This window comes from Echinops telfairi, unplaced genomic scaffold, assembly GCF_000313985.2.
Source record: "Echinops telfairi isolate 266 unplaced genomic scaffold, ASM31398v2 ScPeMD7_3509;HRSCAF=4178, whole genome shotgun sequence".
NCBI classification, from domain to species: Eukaryota; Metazoa; Chordata; class Mammalia; order Afrosoricida; family Tenrecidae; genus Echinops; species Echinops telfairi.
The window spans coordinates 3,882,031-3,907,402 of NW_022107407.1; the positions used below are offsets into that span (position 1 = coordinate 3,882,031).

The following is a 25,372-nucleotide window of genomic DNA, read 5'->3' on the forward strand; positions in this document are numbered from 1 at the left end:
ATCTACAACTGACACTTCTAGCACCATCGGGTCAGCTGGATCATATGGTCCCAGTGGCAAAGCAGCTTGCACGGCAGCCTGAACCTGTTGCAGAGCCTTTTCTTGTTCTGGGCCCCACTCAAAATTGGACGTTTTTCATGTCACTTGATAAATAGGTCGAAGTAGAACACCCAAGAGAGGGATATGTTGCCTCAAAAATCCGAAGAGGCCCACTAGGTGTTGTGCCTCTTTTTTTGTCATTGGGGGTGCCAAATGCAATAGTTTATCCTTAACTTTAGTAGGATAATTATCTTTATAAATAAACATATCAAATTATCAGCTATTTGGTTTTATCTCTCTAGAGAACACTGTCTAACACATTTTGGTACCAGGAGTGCTTCTAGAGAAATAAAATCATAAATATGGGCTTCTTAAATTGGCTCTCCAGACTGATTAGTCTTAACATTAGTGATGCTACTTCAACATCCCTAAGCATGGATAAGTCTGCTACTTCTTCTAATCCATGGTGTGAAATAGCAAAGATAATATGTAAAGTAGCACCATTGATAGAAGAGGTGCTGGTTAAAGGAGAGGTTCTGGATGATCGTATATTTGATATTTTCCAGGAGTTTTGTAAGGATGACAAGTATAGGGAAGCTGGTTGGCTGGTCCTTCTTACAATGGACAGTGTGATTAAGGAGAGGGATGATCTCAGAGCCTCAGCAGTGTGCCTCAAGTGCAGACTAACGGATTTAAAAACTTCCATCTGTGCTACAAAGGAGAGCCTTCTCTCCGCTAGTAAAAGAGCTGACATTGCTGAGAATCAGGTCCAGAGTCTCATTTTATGAGTGGCTGAATTACAACGGCAGCTGAATTGCAGATCTAGAGCAGTGTCTGAAGCCAAAGTGAGAGCACTGATCGGGGAAAGTTGGGACCCTGAAACATGGGGTGGGAACATATGGGCTGATGATCCAGAAGAGGTGGATATTGGGCCCTTAGAAACAATTGACCCACCCCAGTCAATAGATCCACCCCACTCCTGGAACCAAAATGTGTTAGACAGGGTTCTCTATAGAGATAAAACCAAATTGCTGATAATTTAATATATTTATTTATAAAGATAATTGGATGTATAACAAGAAATGAACTGTTAAATCATATACAGATAAATATATAATACAAGAAATAAACAGTTAAATTATAAAGCACTCCAAATGGCTCAATGCAGAGAGTTGTGAGAGACTAGCAGTCCTTCAAGTCAAGTCTGCTGCCAGATCTTCCTCTATTTATAGAGAGAGCTAGGCTATGTCAGCACAGCAGCCAATCACAAGGCAGGTCACCAGCTGCCAGCCAGGTCACCAACTGCCAGTCCCCAGCTCCAGAGAAGTCTTAAAGGGATCTCAACTTATAGCGACACAGTTCACAGGCTAGGCATCACACAGGTAGTGTAGCCTTTAAATTGAGGCACAGAACAAGCAAGGCAGCCGCACACTGCTCCGATGATCAAAAAGCAAGAGACAAGAAAGGAGAGACTCACCAAGCCATTTATCTCTCTGCCCTTCAGTTAATCCCACTTGTGTTATCGGCCAGGCTGGCACAATAAACTATCTCATTTTTGGTGAACTGTCTGTTTATGCCCTTTTCCTGCTTTTTTTTTTTTTTTCCTTTTTGAACTGTTGCAGAATTCTATATATTTTAGTAATTAGTATCTTGACTCTTGTGTTCCACTACAGATGTTTTCTTTAGTGGGCTTTCTTTTCATTTTTTGGATTAAGTCTTGTAAAGTACTCAAGCATTTTATTTTTAGTAGGTCCCAGGATTCTATTTTCTCTTCCACTGTGTGTGCTTCCTTTATTAGACGTGGTAGTATGTATATGGCTTGCAGGAGTATCCTTACTTTTATCCTGATTTTCTCATTGGTAATCCTTATATTTCTGGGGTTTATATTCATGTCTCTCATTCATACTGAGTCAGCTTTTGTGAATGGTGAATTGAGTCAGTTTTTGTGAATGGTGCAAGATATGAGACTTGTTTCATCCTTTTACAATGTTGCCAGCACCATTGTTGAAGATACTTTAAGATTTATTTTTCCTGTTCCTTTGGTCTGTGTATGTACATAACGTTGTTTTGACTACTATGCCTGTAAAATAAATTTTGAATTTGGGTTGTTTGAAGTCTCCTACTTTGTTCTTTTTTCCCTTTCAAACCATTCTATTAGAAGCTAATTCAGACATCACATCATTCCATAGATTAATCACATCAAATAGCTTTGTACAATTGCTACCACAATCAGTTTCAGAACATTATTCTTCTTTGTAAAGAGTGCTTTGCTTATCCTAGGTCTCTGTCCTGTCCTTATGAGGCTGATAATTAGCAGTCCCATTTTTTTTTTAAACAAACAAAAAGCATATCAATGGGAATGAAAGAGAGGGCAGAGTGGAGACCCAAAGCCCATCAGTAGTCCATTGGACACCCTCTGTCAGAAGGGCGACAAGGAAGAGAAGAGCCAGTCAGGGTGCTGTATAGCACCGACAAAACACATAACCTTCCTCTAGTTCTTTAATGCTTCCTTCCCTGCCCCCCATCCCCGCCCCCACTACCATGACCCCAATTCTATCTTACAAATCTGGATAGAACAGAACATGTACACTGATACAGATAAGAGATCACAACACAGGGAATCCAGAGCAGATAAATTCCTCAGCTCCAATAAGAAGAGCAGCAATACTAGGCGCCCAAGGGTAAAGGGGAGGCAATAAGGAGGAACTGATCACAATGATTGGCATATGGCCCCCTCCCAGGGGAGTGGACAGCAGAAAAGTGGGTGAAATGAGACAGCGGTAGGTGTAAGACATGAAAAAAAGAAAAAGAATAATTTATAATTTTCAAGGGGATATGGGGAAGGGAGGGTGGAGAAGGGAGTGGGGTAATGAGAAGCTGATGCCAGGGGCTCAAGTAGAAAGAAAATGTTTTGAAAAAGATGATGACAATATATGTACAGATGTGTTTGACACAATGGATATATGTATGGATTGTGATAAGAGCTGTAAGAGCCCCTAATAAAATTTTAAAATTTCATGAGAAAAAAATGAGATCTATGAGAATAATTTTTAATTGGTACTTGGAACTATATGTTTCAATTTTGATATAAATATGTAATAATAAATACTTGCCAATTCAACAAAAAAATAATAAAGTTGGAATTTGAATTGGAATTGCATTATATTTATAGACTTCTTTAGGTAGTTTTGACATTCTTGCAATATTATGTCTTCCAATCAATGAATATGGAATATTATTCCATTTGTGTAGGTATCTTTTGATTTCTTCTAACAGTATTCTGTAGTTTTCTTTGTACAGGTCTTTTGTTTCTTTGATCAGGATTATTTCTACATATTTCATCTTTTGTGTGGCTATTGTAAATGATATTTTTTCGTGATGTCCTTTTTTGATATATCTTCATTGGTACATAGGAATCCAGATGATTTTTGCTTATTAATCTTTTATCCTGCGACCTTACCAAATACCTTGATTATTTTTAACAATCATTTTGTGGAGTGTTGTGGGGTTTTCTATATATAAAATCATATCATCTGTAAATAGTGAGAGCTGCACTTCTTTAACCATTTGTGCTCCCTTGATTTCTTTTTGTTGTCTAATTGTCCTGGCTAAGACTTCCAACACAATGGTGAATATAAATGGATATCAGTTTCTGGTCCACATTCTCAGGGATAATGCTTCATTTCATTGAGTGTGAACATGTAGGTCCTTTGTTTTTCATATACGGCCTTTACTATTTTGAGGAAATTCTCTTCTATTCCTATTTTGTTGAGTGAGTGTTTTTGTTTGTTTTTAACCAGAAATGCATGTTGTATATTGTCAGATGCCTTTCCTTCATCTATTGATATGATCATATTGGTTTTTTTTTATATGACAGATTATATCAATTATTTTTCTAATGTTGAACCATCCTTGCATCCCTAGTATAAATCCCACTTGGTCGTGGTGAATTATGTTTGATATATGTTGTTGCATTCTATTGACAACGATATGTTAAGAAGTTTTGTATCTATGCTCATGAGGGTTGTTCGTTGGCAGTTTTCTCTTTGTGGGGTCTTTGCTTGGTTTGGGTATCAGGGTTCTGTTCACTTCATAGAATGAGTGTGAGAGTTTGCTGTCCCTTTCTATGCTTTGGAATAATCTGTGTAGAACTGGTGACAGTTTTTCACTAAATTCTCCTTTGAAGCCATCTGGTCCTGTGCCTTTCTTGGTGGGACTATTTAGATGGTCTTCTCTGTGTCTTCTTTTGGTATGGATCTGTTGAGGTCTTCAACACCATTGTGCCTTACTTTAATAGATGGTGTATTTCTAGGTATTTATATATTTCTTCTGTGTTAACAAAGTTTTTGAATACAGTCTTTTCATAATAGTGTGTTATGTTTAACAGTTTTAGTGACATACAGTTAACAAATTATTGCACAATAGTTTAAACTTTCAAAAGAGTTGTGCAATCATACTACAATCAATTTCAGAACATTTTCTTCTTTCTTGTACTTGTGATTAGCTCCCCATTTCCCCAGACCCCATAAAACTGTTAATTAAGCTACTGTCTTTATAAATTTACCTATCCTGGAATTCATAAAGGAAAATATACAACAACAAAAATCAAAACAACTCCCACCCCCAAAGCAGTAACAAAATAAAACAGAAAAACCTCAATTGAAAGCATACATCAAACTTTCTGAAGAGTTGCCAACTGTTTACAAGAAACAGTTTTACATAAGCTTACAGATACAATATCAATGGAAAAGGGTTTCAAGTTCGCCACAGTTTTGCTAATACAGTTTATGATCTGTGTCTTTATTAGTAGTTATGAAGTGATAACCCATAGTAGTTTTTCATATATCACACAATTTAATTGTTCAGTCATATGAAGATTTATACAATTAATACCACAATCAATTTCAGAATATTTTCTTCTTATACTCATTGTTGTTAGCTTGCTATTTCCCCCCATCCTCCCCGAGAAGTCCCCTATCCAGTTACTGCTTTTATAGATCTACCTATCCTGGATTTCTTATACAGAAAAAGAAAAAGCATACAAATCACACAATCATACAAAGCAAGCAAAGAAACAAACAGAAACACCAACAATGATTAGAGAAAATATAGAAAAATCTCAATCAGAGAATGCAGAAAATATTAAAAACTAAAACAATTTTTATTTTATTTATTTATTTATTTTTTTTTACTCTCCATTACATTTATTTATTTATTTATTTAATTTTTTTTTTTACCATTTTATTAGGGGCTCATACAACTGTTATCCCAATCCATACACACATCAATTGTGTGAAGCGCATTTGTACATCGTTTCTCAAAACATTTTTCTCCATTTAAACCCCCGACATTAGGTCCTCATTTTTCCCCTCCCTCCCCGCTCCCCCCTCCCGCATGAGCCCTTGATAGTTTATAAATGGGTATTTTGTCATATCTTGCCCTGTCCGAAGTCTCCCTTCACCCACTTTTCGGTTGTCTGTCCCCCAGGGAGGAGGTCACAAACAGTTCCATGTAATCAGTTCCCTCTTTCCTACCCATTCTCCCTTTACCCTCCCTGTTTTGCCACTCACACCACTGGTCCTATAGGGCTCATCCGTCCTGGATTCCCTGTATTTTCAGTTCCTATCTGTACCAGTGTACCTCCTCTGGTCTAGCCAGTCTTGCAAGATAGAATTCGAGTCATGGTAGTGGGAGCGGGGAGGAAACCTTTAGGAACTAGAGGAAGGTTGTATTTCTCATCATTGTTACATCGCACCGACTGGCTCATCTCCTCCCCGAGACCCCTCTGCAAGGGGATCTCCAGTGGCCTACTAATGTGCTTTGGGTCTCCACTCTGCACTCCCCCCATGATTCACTATGGTAAGATTTTTTGTTCTGATGATGCCTTACACCTGATCCCTTCGACACCTCGTGGTTGCATAGGCTGGTGTGCTTCTTCCATGTGGGCTTTGTTGCTTCTGAGCTAGATGGCCGCTTGTTTACCTTCAAGCTTTTAAGACCCCAGACGCTATATTTTTTGATAGCCGGGCACCATCAGCTTTCTTCACCACATTTGCTTATGCACCCATTTGTCTTCAGTGATCCGTTCGACACCCCGTGATCACACAGGTTGATATGTTGTTCCATGTGGGCTTTGTTGCTTCTGAGCTAGATGGCCGCTTGTTTACCTTCAAGCTTTTAAGACCCCAGACGCTATATCATTTGATAGCCGGGCACCATCAGCTTTCTTCACCACATTTGCTTATTCACCCGCTTTGTCTTCAGCGGTTGTGTCGGGAAGGTGAGCATCATAGAATGCCAATTTAGTAGAAGAAAGTATTCTTGTGACTAAAACAATTTTTAAATGGGTCAAAAGGTAGTTCAAATAATAGGTATTCTATTGTAACTAAGTACACCTGACAATTCTATATCTAGCGATTTGAGGGCCTCTTTTTTAGTGTATTCCATTGCATTTGGTTGAATTCTGGTTGTTTGTGTTTGTTTTTCTTAATTTTACTTTTTGGGTGCTACAGTTGATTGCTGTTTCTGTAGCACCTGGTGCTGCAATTAGTGGTGTGTAAGGTTGTGTAGGATTAGTTGACTCCAATTAGTGAGGTGGAGAAAGTCTAATATAAGGTACAAAGTATGGGGAAATAGAGAAAAAGCAAGAGATATGGCTAAGCTGGGAATGTGGTGGGAAAGAATAAAGAATAAAATTGAAGTTGTAATAATAATAATAACGGGCCATCTGAAGAGACCAAAATACCCCTACCACTTCCTACCCCTCCACCACTGCCTTCTTCTTCCCCTCCTCCTCTCGCTCCTCATCCTCCAAGTTTTGCCTCCTTCTCCTCTTCCTTTCTTCCGTATAAGGCAGTTTTTGAAGCTGCTCCCAATTCTTTGAAGAGGTGTGTTGGCAATACCTACCATTGGGATTTGCATTAGAGGTGATTGCTTTCAATTACTGAGTTCTAAGAAGGTTAGAAACAACATGGCTTCTCAAATATACTCACTCAGTTACCATGGACTTGAGCTGTAAGTCTTGGTGTGCCATGCTCTATACACTCCCCTCATACTACTTTTTGCTATTTCTTAATGCTTTTCGTAACTCTTCTTCCTGTAAAGTTCTTATCTGTTTTTCATTCTATTATTTATTATCAATATTTACATTTTCTCCCTGTCTTATTACTCATTTTGCCTTTCTCTTTCAGTACAATTATTTTGTATTTCCCTTTCACCTTAAACTCTTGAAACTGGGCTTTTGAAGATAACATCTTGACATATAAGTTTCTCTTAGAGATCATAACAAGCTAATTCAAGGAAATGAAACGTATAGTGAGTTGGGCTGGGCCTAGGAGACTGAGTGACTTCAATTCAGTAACCAATAAATTTGAGGTAAACTGGAAATTTGCATTTAGATGTTCAAAATAGTCAATGACACATCTTTCTAGTTAATTTTTTTAACGAATTGTATATGTTTTTACATATGGCCAGAACCCAGAATTTTTCTTACTTGGGGACAACAAAAAGATGAAGACTGTAAGGAAGAGAAAAAAAAGTAGCAAACAACATGAGTTTCTAAATTTCAGAGCTATTCCCACACTCTTTTTGCTCTTTCTAAGCCAGGACATAATTTACTGTTTGATAGGATAGAGAGATAATGAAAAATAGCAGAAAACAGGAATATTTCCAGGTTTGGTTTTCCTCTTCATTATTAACTGCTAGCTAGCTTTGAGGTTTAAAGTCTTTATTCACAATTGGTTCTATATTTGGTGAGATTTGTCACTATGAGAAAAATCCCTTTCTATTTATCTCAGTAATATGCAATATTTGTTTGGAAATTGGTTTTGCTTCTAGGGCAATTTGTTATGTTCTATTGCCACCGAAGTAGCTAAGGGCAAGGTGTTATTTATACATCCTTTAAAAACATTCTTATTCTTTCTGCCCTTTTCCAGAATACCTACAATTTACAGTGCTCCTACTTTTGTGGTTTCATTATTTTTTTCTATCTTTCATTTGTTCCTTTACTTATTCCTATAATTATTGATCAAATGTTTTAAGCACACATTACAGGCCTTTTACTATTCTAGGTGCTGGGGAGAGTGGAGTTTATATTTTTATGGGGTTTATAAATAAGTAGGCAAACAAGATAATTATATGTCCTGTGTTGATCCATGCTAGGATAAAGAAAAGGAAGAAAAATAGGAAGTACAAGAGAAGGTGTATATTTAAGTTGTTTTATCTAAATTGAGTGGCCAAGGAGGCTGGAGTAAAGTGCTGGAACTGTGAGAAATGGGACCATGCAGATAATAGGGAAGAAGAGGAAGAGGTCCTGCCAAAGAGATCAGCTACCACAAAGGTTCTGGGAAGGAGATGTGACCCACATGCTCCAAGGACAGTAGGAAGACCAGTGTGGCTGGAACTAAAAGTGTGAAAGAAGGAATTGATTAGAGAGGTTATGGACTCTGGAGAAGATGGCACAAGGCATGTGGGCCATTGTAGGGAAAATGACTTTAAGCGAATGAAAACATTCAATGATGCACAATAAGAGGTCATGCAATTTAAATGATACTTTTACTGTTCTTTTGCTTTGTTTCTGGGAGAAAGATGAGGCCTTCTACAAGGGACCACAGCAGCAAAGAGTTAGTCTCAGAAAGCCACAGGGACATTTGTACTCTGACCTATAGGATCACTATGAGTTGGAATTAACTTGATGGCAGTGAGTAGCATTAGAATATAGCTTCATTACATATGTATACATCAGTTAAAATGCAGCTACATTAGCCATGTAGAAATTATCACAAAGAGTGACTGCTATGTCTTGTGTCAATTATCTGCTCTGCTTGCCACACAAGGAGGAAGCAATATGACAACAGGAGATACATTCTGGTCTTCAACTTTGCACCAACAGCTTGTATTGTGGGCCCAGTTTTCTCATCTGTAAAATAAATGGATGGACTAGATTTGTGGCTTTCAAACTCTTACCCATGGGACACTAGGGATGCCTGAAGGCAGTTTTATGTTTTTAAACTTCTTTGTAAGTTTCAATAAGATGAAAGTGTCCCCAAATTTAAAAGAAATAGTTGTTCATTGAGTAGCCCCTGAGGTTCTCCAGCATGTTGACTTTGCGAACTCAGAGTCTTAAATGCCAAAACTTCTACTCAAAGAGCCAAAATCTTCCAGAATCCCAGATTACTTAGAGGTACTTGGTGAGAGTTCTTTATCTCTTGTTGAAACCACAGGGTGACTTGCCAATAGTCAGGGAAACCACAGAGTGACTTTCCTGATCATCTTTCCAGATTGGTGCATTGGCTGCTATCTTGGTTACAAACATTGGCTAAATGAATTACATAAAATAGTATAGGTACTTCCTACCACCATATGGAAACTACAGTGTACAAACATATTATGGTCAATGTGTAGAAATGGGTGTGGGACTGTTCTAATTTCAAAAACAAAACTAGTGAAATGGCATGATATTTGTATATGATGAGAATTAGTCCAATACTGTAATTTTCAGATAGGCTGGATATGTATGGTACTATGTTTAAAAATATATTTTCAGGAAAGATTTTTTTCTGATTAAGGAAATAGGAAAGTTTATATTTTAGATATTGACTGTTTACTTCCTTTCTGATCCAGAATCTCAATCTGCTGTTTTGGAAACTCCAGAAAAATGTTTAGATGTTCTCCAGCAGGTAAGAAGATCTTAATAGGATATCTAAGCACATTATCTTAATTATCTTAAAGTTGTGGCATATTTTATGACTGATATTCCCATCGGCCAGCTAGCTAGTCTGCCTCTGCTTTCCTGAGTTTGCAAGGGAATATAGCACAGTAGAAGAGGAGGTTCTCTTTCTTTTCTTTGTGAAAAGAAATTGGCCTTGAAGTAGAACTTGCTGCAGACTTTCAGAAGCCATATCACACCATGTCCACCTAAAGGACTAGATCCAGATAACAGCTGACTCTGGGAAGACATCGCGGGCACTCTGTGACTGTGCAGAGATGTGCCTGCCTGAATAATCACGATATGCTTAATAAATGTGGTCAAAGGTGTTCTGAAAGCAAACATTGTGGTTTTTCAGTTGCTGTTTGGTAGAGAAACATTCGTGTCTGCTTAATTTCCATGGAGCTATGGAACTATTTATTTTCTATTATCAAAGAAGCCAAACTTTATATCTTTATCTCTTGTACCAAAATGGATTTCCTATTGGAAAAAAAACTGCAAGAAAAGAGAGTAGGTGTACTGGTATGGAAGAGGAAAGTGGTTTGTTTTAGATGTAAAACTATTTGTTTAACTTATTTCTATCTTTTTACAAGTATGATTTTGAAAATGACTTAGTATTGGCATCACCAAACAAGATTGTAGTCCAGCAGAAACTAAGAAGATGCTTTAACTGGGTAGTGAGTTGTGTATTGTTCTCCTAATCCCCAGGTCAGCAGTTGGAAACCACCAGCTGATCTGCAGGAGGAAAATGAGATTTTCTATTTTACTAAAGATTTACGTTGTTGGAAACCTATAGGGGCAGTTCTACTGTCTAAAGAGTCTCTGAGTTAGAATCAATGCACTGGCAGTGAGTTGGGTTTTTTCTTCTTCTTCCTGATGCCATCACCTATTTCTGGTTAGTATGTGACATCATTCTTAGCCTACCTAGGACATAATGAAATTAAAGAATGGAATGATCTTCGAAGCTTAAGATGATGTCCCATTAAAAATAAGGAATTCTGCTTCATTCATGAAGATTATGCTCCCTCTGGAGGATAAATGGGAGTATAACTAGTGCTTTTCAAATGTACAACTAGATTGGCTGGTGGCACAAGAGTAAAAGCTGCTCTTAAAGTTACCAACAGCAAAGCAAACTCATTGTCCTTGAGGTGATTTGGGCTCACATCTTCATTCCAGGACAAAGTAGAACTCCACGGGGTTCTCAAGGCAGTGCATCTTCACAGACGCACAGTGCCACACCTTCATCCCAGGGAGTGGCTGGTAGGTTTGAACTACCCACCTTTCAGTTCGCAATACTTACCCACTATACTGCAAAGGTATTTTAAAATTGCACAGTCTCTCCCATAAAGTCTTCAAATTATTGTAGGACATTTTACCATGGGTTAAAAATCAAGAAAAATATTAAAATAACTTTACAGTTGTATGCCTTTAATTATTCAATTAAAGTCTCAGTATAGTAAGCAATATCGTACATGTGCGATCATTGCTGATATTATAGAATACTTCATGGTCAGGTTTTCTTTGGAGTTATATGAGATGAAGTAAAAAAAATATGGCTACTAGTGTTCCAGTTCATATATGAACCACTTTATTCCAAACCAATAAAATAAACATGTCTCTGTAATCAGCATAGCAGCATACATCAGATAGCAGCCTACATATTCTCTCCATAATATACTTTTCTTAATTTAATTAGAGCAACTTGGAGGGGCGGGGGAGAGATACTTTTGGTCCTTGGGAGTGGGGTGGATTGAGACCAAGGCTAATCATCAAAATTTTAACAAATTTCAAATAGGAACCTCCCAAAATCATTGAAACTTTGCAACAAGTTTACAGGAATGCTGTCCCAGTCACATCAAGCATTTTTAGGAAGATTTAGAAGCCCTTAAAGATGAACCAAGAAGATTGTTCATCTAGATTAATGAAAAAACTGTGACTGAAGTCCAGAAACTAGTAGACGAAAAATGTAGAATGGCCAGTGATGTGATAGCTCCCAAAGGTTGCCTTTTTCAATTTTAAGGAAATATCTTGAAAACATTGTGTGATGATCCAGCTAGCTCAAAGAGCTGATCCTTTTAAGCAATATTGTAGCTACTGAATGTGTTTTTGCTGAACAAATCAAACCAGCATATGTTTTAGATGGACAAATATGATCTGGGGAACACACTGTAATGGAAACAGAATTTTCCAAGGAGATCTATTGGGCCAGTTAAATTCAAGTCGGAGATGTTAGCTGCTTTTATGGGATTCCAAAAGAGTAAATTTTGATAGATTTTATTGATGGGCACAGGATGATTATTAAAAAGAATTTTTAAGAAAATTAAAAACTATATTGATGAGGATAAAGGACCAGAAAGTTATGGTGAGAATTTCTTTTCCCTCTCATAACAATACACTTGCTCATTCCTCAAGAGTAGTAAGAGAATCCTATGAGAATTTCACTGGGAAACCTTCTATGACAAAAATAAACTTTTTTCCCCATCCAAGAAATTAGCCTCTAAAATTAGCCATTTCCTGTGGAGCACAATTCTTGACATGGTGCTTGGTGCTAGATAGCTAATGTCTTTTCTCTTTTTAAGTGGTATGTGTATTTTTACAAGAACTTGAATTGGTCATGGAAGGATTAGAAGGAAATACAATTACTTTCCAGTGCGCTATGCATCTGGGATATATTACTTTATGTTAGACTTAAAATAATCCTTTAAAGTAATTGAATTATGATAAAACAAAAAATTATGTTCATAGAAGCTGAATAATTTTCCTAAGGTCACTAAATTGATAAAGTATAGAGCTAAGATTTTAATTTGAGTCAGTTTGATTTCTGTCCATTACAGTAAATTATGTTTTTATATTGACTATCACCTTTTTATTTTATAATTTTTTATTTTTAAATTTTCTTGACAATTATCACATAGATGTAGATGAGCCTGTCATTTTAAAAAAATTGTTCTATTATACAAGGGGCTTCAAAAATCTCATGGGAAAATTCCAGTATAATTTAATTCTATTTTCCATGAACTTTTGGATACCTCCTTGTGTTTAAGTTATAATATTTGTATGAGTCACATGTCTAGATACATTTTGAGGTGGAGATATTCCTTGCTGATCAAACAAAGACTACTTAGGCCACTATGCATTTTTAGGTTTTGCTACAACTTCATTCCCTATTTTGTGTTAATCTTCCTAAATTCAGTTTCGCTATTAAGAAAAGATGAAAAACTTGTGGTTTCATTGTGGCTTCTTGTGGTATAACACCTTGCTTTCTTCTTCTTAGTCACTAGGTGGCAGTTCTGTATCTTTCTAAATGACCACAGAAGCAGAAAGATTTTAAGCTACAGCTGGTTCTGTATGGGTGATGAACATAAAAGGGTTTCTGGCTCATTTGGAGCTGCATGAATTATTTGGGGTTGCCATGTGAAATCTCCGGGACTGCTTAGGTGGGTCATGAAGCAGGTTTGGAAAGCATCATCTACATGTCTCTTCAGATGTGAATTCAGACACCGGTTCTCTCCATCTGACATCTCTGGAATGTTTTGGATGAGTTTGCCTTATCCTCTCTCTTTCTGTACTTAATAATTATGAGAGCTCCATAGCTCTAAACAAAAACACATGACTCATAGAGCCTTTCCTCAACCAAGAGGAGTCTACAACTGTGGTGGCCAGAGTCTGAAGCCTAAAGGAAATGGAGCTGGCACTTACTCCTTGAGTGTTTGTTTGTTTTTTAATGCCTTTTGTTGTGCAATTATGTACTTATAAAATAGACCTCACTTCCTAATTACTTTAATGGCAAGTAATATACTCTGAAAATCTGACAAGTCTCAAGAATTACTTCATGAAACTGAAAGACAACTCTCTTTAGGTTTGCTTATTTGAAATACAAATCAAACTATAAATTCTTTTATAATATGTAGCATGAGATAGGCAAATATTAATTTTTTCTAAAAACCTTTACACTTAAGTTAAAGATAAAGATGAGGTAGAATTCTTTACCTCATCACTACTCAGCCTTTAACTTATTTTTCCTCTTGCAAGTATACAATATTTGTGTTTTGAAACATTTTCCTAAAGCCCTTAATATCTTTTAAATGTAAATGAACTACTTAAAGGAATAAAAATGTGATTTAAAAAAACCTCTACCTTTGGGAAAGATTTAGAATGTCAGGTGGTTTAAGGTTAGACTTCTGCATAATATAATAGTTATAATTATTAATAGTGATCTCTGTTGCAAAGCAGTAGCTAATAAAATAAAATTATACAATATCAGCAATTTCTTTTCCCATATGTCATACACAATTTCAATGGTCAAAGTTGTGATAACTGGCCTTATTCTATCTTACCCCAATTATATCCTCCTTGGAATTTGGCTCTTCTTTTAGGATCCTACTCTGATCAGTACCATAGGGTACCCTTAATGTCCCTCAAGTAATTGGATGTGTTTTCCATTGGAGTTCTTTAAAGTATCTTTTACAGTGCTCATATGGTTACTCAATATAGTTTCAGGGGGAAAATTATGAATAAAAGAAAGAGATATGAATAATGTAAGATAGCTACATAATAGTTGAATGTGCTTGAAGGTTTGTTTGTAAGTAACTTGGCATAAAAAGTTTGAAAAGTACAAATGAATTGGATAAATCAAAAGAAAGTATGTAGTGAAAATGATTATGAAGAAATACTTCCGGCAACACATAAAAATTAGAAACTACTTGAATTGGATTGCAATGCATTGAGCCTATGTAAAGGGGAAGAAAGGGGAAACATTGTTCATTTCGAGCTCTTTTTCAACACGAAAGCAAAAGTAATATAGAGGTTATTTGCAAGGCATTGAAAACCTAACAGTCAGTCATACAAAGCTAACAGTCAGTCATACAAGTATAAAGTGAAAACATAGATCAAAATAGATGGGAGACTTATAGGAAAGGGGGAGAGAGAAAAGTGCGACTAAGATCAGGAAATGATTTAGACAATTTTGTTTTAGAAGGAAAAAGAAAAACTATGAATCAGTTTTTAAAATGAAAACAATTCATAATAGTCAAGCTGTTATGATTTTTGAAAATTTGAGCTAAGGATTAGATGTCAGACATTTTTAAACATTTTTCTATGTGGTGGCATTAAGGAGCCCTGCTGGCACTGTGGGATAAGTGTTGAACTGCCAACTGCAAGGTTGAAGGTTCAAACACATCAGTCATTCTGCAGGAGAAAGATACAACTGTCTGTGATTGTAACGAATTATAACCTCAGAAACAGCATACACAGGGTTGACAAGAGTTGGAGTAGACTCAATGGCAGTGCATTTGGTTTGGGGTGCAATATGAGGTGCTAGAGCATGCCGACCTGTGTTGAGCAGAACAACATGTAACTGTTAGTGCTGCCAGGGCTCCGTACCTGACAAAATATGTATTTTTTTCAATACTTTCATTGGTGCTCTTACATCTCTTATCATAATTCATACATTCATCCAATGTGTGAAGTATATTTGCACATATGCCACCATCATCATTTTCAAAGCATTCTCTTCTCACTTGAGCCCCTGAAAAGTATGCATTATTATAAAAAAAATTGTAACTCTCTGCCACTGAGTCCATGCTGACTCATAGTGACCCCACTGGGTGTTTCTGAGAGTATTCATGGGAGTAGAAAGCCCACTTTTTCTTCCTCAGAGCTGCTGGTAGTTTCAAACTGTTGACCATGCAGATTGCAGTCCAACGCATAATGTCTATGCCATCAGGACTCCTATGTATTATTCTAAGAAAGGGAGATTAGCTATAAAACACTTGCCAGGTGAAGCTAATCACAATTAAGGTGCTGATGCGAAAAGCAAGCAAAATTAGAAACAGTGTATTTGTTAACCATACCTAGGATGTAAATTAGGCAGTGGTTCTTGGACCATGAGCATCAACATCACTTCCAAAGTGGTTAGAAACACCTGTGCCCCTACTCCAGATCAGCTGCATTAAAGACTCTGTGGGCCACTCCAGCAATCTGTTTATCAACCTCTGTAGGTGGTTCTTATGCACCTTAGGTTTGAGAGACACAAAATTAAAAGAAAAGTTTTAAAAAGTTAGCAAAAACAAGGCAGGAAAGTGATATTTTTTTGAAGATTAATTTTAAGGAAAAGATTATATAATCAATGGTAATTATGACCAAATGTTTCATGATGTAATGTGAAGCATTGATAAGAAGGAAAAGACATTTTCAGATAATCAATGCAGGCATGATAGCCAAAGATGTAAGAATTAATGAGAATTCCTAGGACTGAGGAAAATGGCCCATAGGCAGAGGAGCCATTTTCCTCTGGGAGAGCTGTTCTAAAAAAAAATCTGGGAAACAAGAAAAAAGAGAGAGAGAGACAAAGAACTGTAATACCATTGACTAAGAGAGGAGACAATTTTAAGAATGATTCATAGTGCCAGATTCTGGATCTACAGGGTGACTATAATATTTGATAGTAAGGAGAATATTTTGGGTTACTGGGATTTCATGTGAAGGGATGACCTGGTCAAAAGGCACTTTTTGTTCTGAGTGATATTTCTAATCCATTCAATTTATACTCTCTAACTATTGCTCTTTATGAGGGATTTTATGAAGTTAGATGATACATGTATACACTATTTTATTGTGCTTCACTTTATTATGCCTCACAGATATTTATGTACTTTTTACAAATGGAAGATTGTGGCACCCCGAGTCAAAAAAACCCTGCCAGATAGCATTTCTCACTTTGTGTCTCTGTGCCACATTTTGGTAATTCTCACAACATTTAAAATTTTTATATAATGTTATTACACAGTTAATAGACTAAGTATAGTATAAACACAACTTATATGCACTGGGAGACCAAAAATATATATGTGAATTGGTTTATAGAGATTTTTACTTTATAGAAGTGGTCTGGAACCAAACCTGCACTACATCTGAGGGATCAATAGGTAGGCTAAAGCAAGGTAGATACTTAGGAGGTGAAAAACTGACAGACATTTTATATCCCGAGATTATTAATGGAAAGTAAAATTGTGAAATAGTTTTTCTTCTTTGAATTATTTTATATAATTAATGTGTATATTGCTCTAGAGTATAATCTAGAACCTTGACACAATTCTAGGTCAAAGAATTAGAAACCGTTCAGAAGATGTGAGCAGGAAACAACAAGGTATTTTCCGTTTACTGTTTATTTTCTTTTATTCTGACTTTCTTTTTCTAAATATGTTTATTTCCACTGTAAAATTCATTAACCATCCATCAAATTGTTATCAGCTTCTACAGTAGAGAAGTGTTAAAATTAATAACCACTTTAAGGTTTAAATTCTCCTTCGCACCTCTATTTCACTTTTCTCATCTTCAAGGAAGGGGCTCGAAGAGATTTGTGATTCTTGTTAAAAAATAATATAGTTTCAATTATCCATCATAATTTTTCTTTATAAGGATTCTAGGGATACCATTTAGCTATGTGAAGATCCTCTTTTCTACAATGTGGAGTCTTCATGACAAAGCCCTAGATTCTAGGACCTAGAACAGACCCAGAACATACTTAGGGCTTTATAAAGTAGAATCTACATGATAGAAAAGGTGATTGTCACACAGAGAGCTAACACAGCATATCTATTTTAGATACAGAACCCTGGGTGCATAGTAAATTAGGGGCAGAGCTACTAACAGCAAAGCCAGCAGTTGGAAACCACCAGCTACTCCATGGGAGAAAGATATGGCTTTCTATTTCTGTAAAGAGTTGACTCAGAATACCACAAGGGCATTCTACCTAACAGTACAGAGTCTCTCTGAGTCAGAATCGACTCGGTGGCAGTAAGTGAGAAGTATGTTCTATTTCATTTATTAACTCAAACTTCAAATAGACTATTTTTTTGTGTGCATAATCAAATGTATTTGGAAACTTAGTTTCTTTCCATATAGCATGTGCTCATAAATCTGCAATTCCATTTAGTTTGCTCTAAAATCTTAGGATATGTTAAAATTTAGAAGGTAAATAAATGTAAGTTTTTTATGTTTTATCGAGGAGTATCATTCCCACATTACTGATATCAAGAAGTACACTAACTTACAATAATATGGCCTTAGAACTTAGTAGAACTTGAACATCTGAGTATTGTAGAAAGTAAGTTATTACATTAATACACCTGGATATTAAAATATACAAGATAAATTATGATGTTAATGTACCAATAAACAGTTTTTATTTTCTAGGTTATAAGAGTGTCCTGCTCATAAAATAATCATAATACATTTTCTAAGATGAGCAAATTGACTTTCCTACAAAAGTGTTACTTTATTTTATCTTGACCTCCCATTTGACACCGTGGCCTTAATGTTATAGTAATATTTTCTTTTTCTGAGAATCATATTATCTTGCAATGAAAAAATAATTTTGGTGAACATTTGATCTTTTAATAGTAACTTATATTTTGTTATATTCAAGTATTCAAACAATTTTTACAAAACAAATCATCCCCACTCACATGTATGGTTTTACAAGAATGGATAATTTTGTCAGATGCACTGTATATAATTTTTCAGCCAAAGCAGATGGCAGACTCTACCACTTACAATGATTTAAGATTTTATAAAATTTTCTTAAAATACAAGTATTCTCAAAATAGAAATACATAAAAATAATCACTTAATACATTTTAAATTACTTAATACATGTTAATATATTACATTCATAATTTAAAACAGATTTGTTAGCTTTTGTCCATTTATGTTTATTATTATATGGATACTGGACAAAATGATCAAGATAAATTATCCTGGTGGCATGTCAGGGTAACCAACCCCTAGGTGCAATTGTATGGTTATAATATAGAAAGATTATAGTAAAGTCAGAGAGAATAGGAGGAGTGGGAGGAGGAGAGAGTGATTTATTCCTAAACAAGGCTTATATATATTTGGGGGTGTGCAAGCCCTCTGATTACGGGTAATGACCTACGTCACAGGAAGGGGTTGTACCATAGACAATACAGCAATGGGAGGAGGACGAATTAGGGGTGTATACCTTATAGGAAGAGGAGGGATTAAGGGTACACATGTGACAAGATGGGCAGATCTTAGATTCATGATGGTAGCCTAATCTTGGTCATCCTTGAGCTGGTGGTTTGACTTATTCTGAGCTCTCCATGGAAAGCAATCCACTGTCCGTAACTGCAGGGATTGAGCCCCACCTACAGTGGACCTGACAGTAGTCTGATTGCTCTGAATGGCTGATGCCTTCAGGGAGAGAACTTGATAATCATTTACAAGCAGTGTCCTAGGTCTGACATATATTTGGGGGAGACAAACTGAGAAAGAGCCTTTTTAGTTCCCACAGTGGCAGAGTGGTTATAATGAGATACAGTCTCAGAAACTAATAGCGGTAGTTCTATTCTGTTCAATAACGCTGCTATGAGCCAGCATCGACTTGATGGCAGTGATTTTGGTTGTTTGGTTTTTTTTGGGGGGGAGGGGTGTTGCGTGGGTTGGGTGGGAAATTCTTTCTCCTTTAAAATTTATTTGAATTTTTAAAGGTAAGAAGGCTTAGCACTGTGAAAGTCTTTGAAAGATTAAAAAGAAAATTTTATTTCTCCAATGTCAAATCCTTTCACAATCTGTTAGGCATCTAGGAACACAAAAGGAAACAGGTCTTCAACTTAAGGTGTTAGTGGACAACAGAGTTCCTGGCAATATCCTAGATATTAAATCTAGATTGTCGGTGGGTGGAACCTGCAAATCTGCTCTTCATTCTCTGTAGGTCCTGAGAGTTTAAAAAAAAATCACTTGTTTCAATAGCCTGTGATTGGGCTGAGTGATTTTCTCTGTAATAAAGAATATATAAAACATGAATCTGTTCATTCCTGGTGGAATATATATATATATATATATATATATATATATATATATAATCAGTGGTGGATCACCTGGTTCACACTAGTTTAGCAGAGTGGATACCTATTTTTGTTGTTGTTGTTGTTGAGTTTGGTCAACCAGTAGTTAAAATGGCACTTGTAATAGGGTTCTCTCTAAGGTGAACAGATGGACAGCTGCCAAATTTCCATTTCTTACATTTTTTCTTCTTTTTTTCATTTAAAAAATATTTAATTAATTAATTTTAGAGTTTTTAATAATTTTATCTGCTGGGGGAGTCTTTACAAATCTTATAACAACCCATTATTCAATGGTATTAAACATACTTATACATATGTTGTCATCAACATTTCCTTAATAATTTCTTTGTACTTGAGCCCTTGGTATCAGCTCTTCTTTTTTCACCTCCCACTCTTGTGAAACCTTCATCGATTATATATTATTATTGTTATTTCGTGTCTTACACTGTCCATTGTCTCCTTTCACCCACCTTTCTATTATTCGTGAGGGTAGGGGATGGGGACCGGGGCGGGGGAAGAGAAGGGGGAACTCATCCTTACTATGTTCTAATCTTCACCTTCACAACAGCTACTCTAAGCACCCATAGGTACCATCCATAGGTTTAAAAATATTAGCCTGAACTCTGCTTGTAGTATTTATTCATTCATTTCATAAAAATTGTTATTCTTGTGTTGAAATACAATACTTTTATTCCCTTGTGTTTGTTACTTCAGTAAACAAATATACATTGTAGAGAGAAGAGTATCAAACAACTAGAGGGTGACACACTGTCATTTGTTTCAGCTATATGTTATGCCCCAAATTCTCATGAGAGATTATGAGTGAATTATACAATTTCTGAAAGTGTTCAAAGAGCTAAAATTTATCAGAACATTTGCTATCAGTTCAGCAAAAGTGGCAAGGGTTTAAATGATGAACCTAATACGTTCAGAGTAAAGAAGCCTGTTCTAACATATCAAGCACAATGACTATTATCTAACTGGCCTGCCTATAAAGGAATGGCATCGTACTCCTACAGTGAAAAGTTGGTTAAGAATAAATCACACAGTCAATGATGCTCAGATAAAAGTAAAGTGAGGATGTCAATCAAGAAGTAATATGGAAATATCTTAAATAACAGTTTTATTGTTTTTTTGGTCAGGCATTAATGTTTTTCATTAATATTTTAAAACTTTTCATGTGATCAATTTTTGTGTACCTCTTTTATTGCTCTTATTTAAGTACTGATTGAATGAAATAATTAAGTAAAAATTTGTATAAATATATTTTAAACTGAAAACATTTATTAGGACAGCAAACCAGTTGTTAATTATTTTAATCCTCCTACTGATAAAAAAACATATAGAAATGAACTCATACTTCTGGCAAGAAATAAAGTACCTTCTTGAGAGTTTTTAAAATGTCTCTGTAACTTTGATAATTATACCCTCTGAATACCAGCTAGGCGTTGACTAACAAACTTTTAGCTGTATTAAGAACCAAAAATCCTCAATACACTTGGTTCCTATATTATAATGAATGGTAGGCCTTATTTTATAGACAGTAATGACTGTTCTGGAAAATCATTGTGTTGTTTTTTTGTGTTTTCTGTCTTTTTTTTTTTTGCTTCACAACCTTAAAATATTCAAAGAATAATTAATCTGTAACACTTTAGCTGAAACATTCCTACTAATTGCATAAGAGATATGCCTTTTTACAGTTCCTTTTTTTCTTACTTTAAGTTCCACTCTTTGTTATTTCTATTACTTTGTTTCTATTCCCTTTTTTATTAAACTTTAGAAAATTTGTGACTAATGACAAATGCCTAAAGAAAAAAAATTGTACTGCACATTTGATATTAACAATCCATGTTACATAGATGACACATTTTTGCTTTCTGAAAGGTGAGGAACTGAAACACTTAGTGATGAAGATCAAATAATACAACCCTCAATATGTATTATACCAAAATGTAAAGAAAACCAAAATCCTTATAACTGGCCAATAAATAGCATCATGTTAAATGGAAAAACTGACTAAGGCTATTAAGGATTTTATTTCACTAATATCCACTATAATGCCCAGCAAAGCAACCAAGATATCAAAGAATGTTTTGCACTGGACAATTCTGAGGCAAAAGATGTCACATTGAGGGCAAAGGCAGGCCTTACCCAAGCCATGGTATTTTTAATCACTGGAAAATGAATAAGGAAGATTGAAGAAAATTGATGTATTTGGATTGTGGTGTGGCAAAGAATACTGGAATTAAACCATGGACTGTTAGAAGAATGGATAGATCTGTCTCAGAAGTAGTATAGTCAAAATCCTCTTAGAAGAGATGATTGGAAGACTTCAACTCATGTACTGTAGGCATGTTATCAAGAGAGACAAGTCCCTAGAAAAAGGACATAATGCTTGGCAAATTAGAAGTTCGGAACAAAAGAAGATGATTTTCCATGAGACGGACACAGTGGCTGCAGCAGTGAGTTCAAATATAGCAATTGTAAGGCTGGCTAGAACCAGGTAGTGTTTTTTTTTCTGTCATACATGAGGTTGCTGTGAGTTGGAACTGACTCAATGGTGGCTGACACAAACAAGATACACACACACACACACACACACACACACACGCACGCACACACACTTTTTGTTCTATTCCCACTAGATTATCATCTAACATAAAAACCCAAACAATGGAAGTATAAAGATTGTCAATTTCTTTACTCATGAAATGAGAACTACACATATAGGTGTCTATAGCCTGGCAACATATTTGTGTTCTTCTATAACAAAATAAAAAAATATAGAAGAAGCACACCAGCCTGTGTGACTACATGGTATAGAAGGGACCAGGTATCAGGCATCAAAGAAAAAAAAATCATATCAGGGCATGCCCACCTTCCCGATATGATCACTGAACACAAATGTGTGCATCAGCAAAGGTGGTGAAGAAAGCTAATGGTGCTCGGCTATGAAAAGATATAGCATCTGGGATCTTAAAGGCTTGAAGATAAATAAAAGGCCATCTAGCTCAGAATCAACAAAGCCCACATGGAAGAAGCACACCAGCCTGTGTGACCATGATGTGCTGATGGGATCAGTTATCAGGGATCAAAGAACAAAAAATCATATCATTATGAATGAGGGGGAGTGTGGAGTGGAGACCCAAAGCCTGTCTGTAAGCAACTGGACACCCCCTTACTCAAGGGTCACGGGGAGGAGATGAGCCAGTCAGGGTGCAGGGTAGCAATGATGAAACATACAACTTTCCTCTAGTTCTTAAATGCTTCCTCTCCTGCACTATCATGATCCCAATTCTACCTTATAAACCTGGCTAGACCAGACGATGTACACTGGTACAGACAGGAACTGGAAACACAGGGAATCCAGGACAGATGACCCCTTCAGGACCAGTGCTGAGAGTGGCGATACCAGAAGGGTGGAGGGAAGATGGAGTAGAAAGGGGGAACTGATTATAAGGATCTACATATAACCTCCTCCCTGGGGGATGGAACAGAAAAGTGTGTGAAGTGAAATGTCAGACAGTGCAAGATATGACAAAATAATAATTTGTAAATTATCAAGGGTTCATGAGGGAGGGGGGAGCAGGGACGAAGGGGGGAAATGAGCTGATATCAAGGGCTCAAGTAGAAAGCAAATGTTTTGAGAATGATGATGGCAAAAAAGGTACAAATGTGCTTGACATAATGGATGGATGTATGGATTGTGATAAGAGTTGTACGAGCCCCCAATAAAATTATTTTAAAAACCCAATATTTTTAAGAATTTGCAAATTGATATTGTTAAGTTCCCAGTGAATACTCATTTCCATAGTAATTTACTGTATTTTTAAAAAGTGTTATTCTGTGATAATATAGAGAAAAAATGATCACTTGCCACAGTTAGAGAAGTTCTGGACTAGCCAGATCTGCTTCAATGTTAGTGTGCAAGCAACCACTTGGGGTCCTTATTAGAATTCTGACTGTGATTCAATTCATTTGGGGCAGTGGGTGAGGGTATGCATTTCTAAGCTCAGGTGCCATTCTTCTTAAATGTATCCTTCCAGTCATAGTAAATCTATAATTGTTTGACTCAAAATGGCTAAACAATACCAGTTTACTAATGCCTGGAATATTGATCTTTGTGTTTCATTTCATTTTTGAGAGCTTCCTATTCCTGTGTCATTCTTTATACATGCCATGTTGCAATTATTAATGGATGTCTGTAGCTGTTTCTCCTCCTTTTGAGTTGTGCCCCAACATCAGATGAAAGTCTTATTCCATTCACATTTTTAAAATGTATTCTATTTTGAGGAGGCGGTTCCTCCCTAGTTTTTATTTTGAGTGCTTACCTTATGGCATTATATCTGACAATCTTTCTCTGATATTCATGTGGTTTTTGTTGTAGGGTCCCTCAGAAGTAGATAGCACATTTCTTATTAGTCTGTTCTTAATTTTAAAATCTCACTGAAACTTGTTCACCATGGGTGACCCTGCAAGTATTTGAAATGCCAGTAGCATAATGTCTGTCATCCTAGCCACGGACAAGTCACCACAGTGTGACAAACTGACAGACGTCATTATTGGCTTCTTTTCAGATATGTCATTTAAAAATTAAGTAAATACGAGACTTTAGGAATCTTTGGTAATGTATATAAATCACACCTTAAACTGAGGATGTTAAAGACAGGATACATAGAAAGTTAATATTTTTTCTGGACAGGGATTTTTTTTCTGAAAGCATTTAAGTAAAAATATGTGACTTTGTTTAACATTATACATCTTTTTTTGATTTGAGCTTTGCTTCATATTTAAGTATGCCTCTTCTTGCCCCTCAGGATATTGTTGACATGAAGTCTGATGGCCAGGCAAATGTGATTCAGAGACTGGAACAGACCATTGAAGACTTGCGGTCCAAAATTGCTGAACTAGAGAAACAGTACCCTGCTGTGGACATGGAGGTGGCCATACACCGTCATGGGGCTGTGAATGAAGGCGTGGCTGCAGAAGATGTCTGCCTTGAAGCTCTCAGGTTCAAAGAAAAGGATACAAGCCATCACAGGATTTTGGAGGCAAAATCTATACAGACTTCTCCAACAGGAGAGAGTGGGCTGGAAACAGTAACTTCTGCAGAGTGTCTTCCTCCTGCCCCAGGGCCTGAGAGTATGGAGACAGCCCTACCATCCTCAACTTCAGGACTTCAGACAACATTCTGCTCAGAAATCTCCTTGATTGTTTCTCCAAGGTTAATAGCAATGCAGCTCGACACACCTCAGTCTATGCCAAGCATATCACAACCCCCACCACCTCCATCCTGTCTGAGCTCTGATGCTCAAGGACAACCTGGTTCGCAGCCTTCTCATGGATATCTTAGTTCTGACTTTGAAACCAGCCACGGAGATACGGTCTTCTCTGTCTCTGAAAACAGCTGTAGCATACCGCCCCCACCACCTCTGCCTTGCACAATGCCCTCCAGCTCCTTGCCTGGCCTGAGCTTGATGATGCCTCCACTTCCCCCTTTCCCTGCCATGGCAGTGCCAGTGCTCCACAGTACAGTAATCCCACCACCACCTCCTCTGCCAGGCACAGAAATGCTGCCACCCTCTCCTCCACCTCTACCCGGAGTCCAGCATGTACCTCCTACCACTTCCATGCCTCTTATTCCTCCCTTGTCAATTACAGGGATGCCCCTCCCTCTTCCTCTCCAAGCAGTGGGGATACCTCCTGCCCCTCCTCTCTCTGGACTGGGCATACCCCCTCCCCCTCCTCTCCCTGGAGC

General features: G+C 36.7%; 1 protein-coding gene across 1 annotated transcript in view; it reads left to right on the plus strand.

The window, feature by feature from the left end:
- FMN2 (formin 2) overlaps positions 1-25,372 on the plus strand; it is a 409,490-nt gene that overhangs the window by 147,579 nt on the left and 236,539 nt on the right. Inside the window, exon 4 of the mRNA XM_045294279.1 lies at positions 9,661-9,716. Coding sequence (XP_045150214.1) covers positions 9,661-9,716 — 56 coding nt within the window. The remainder of the gene's footprint in view (positions 1-9,660; positions 9,717-25,372) is intronic.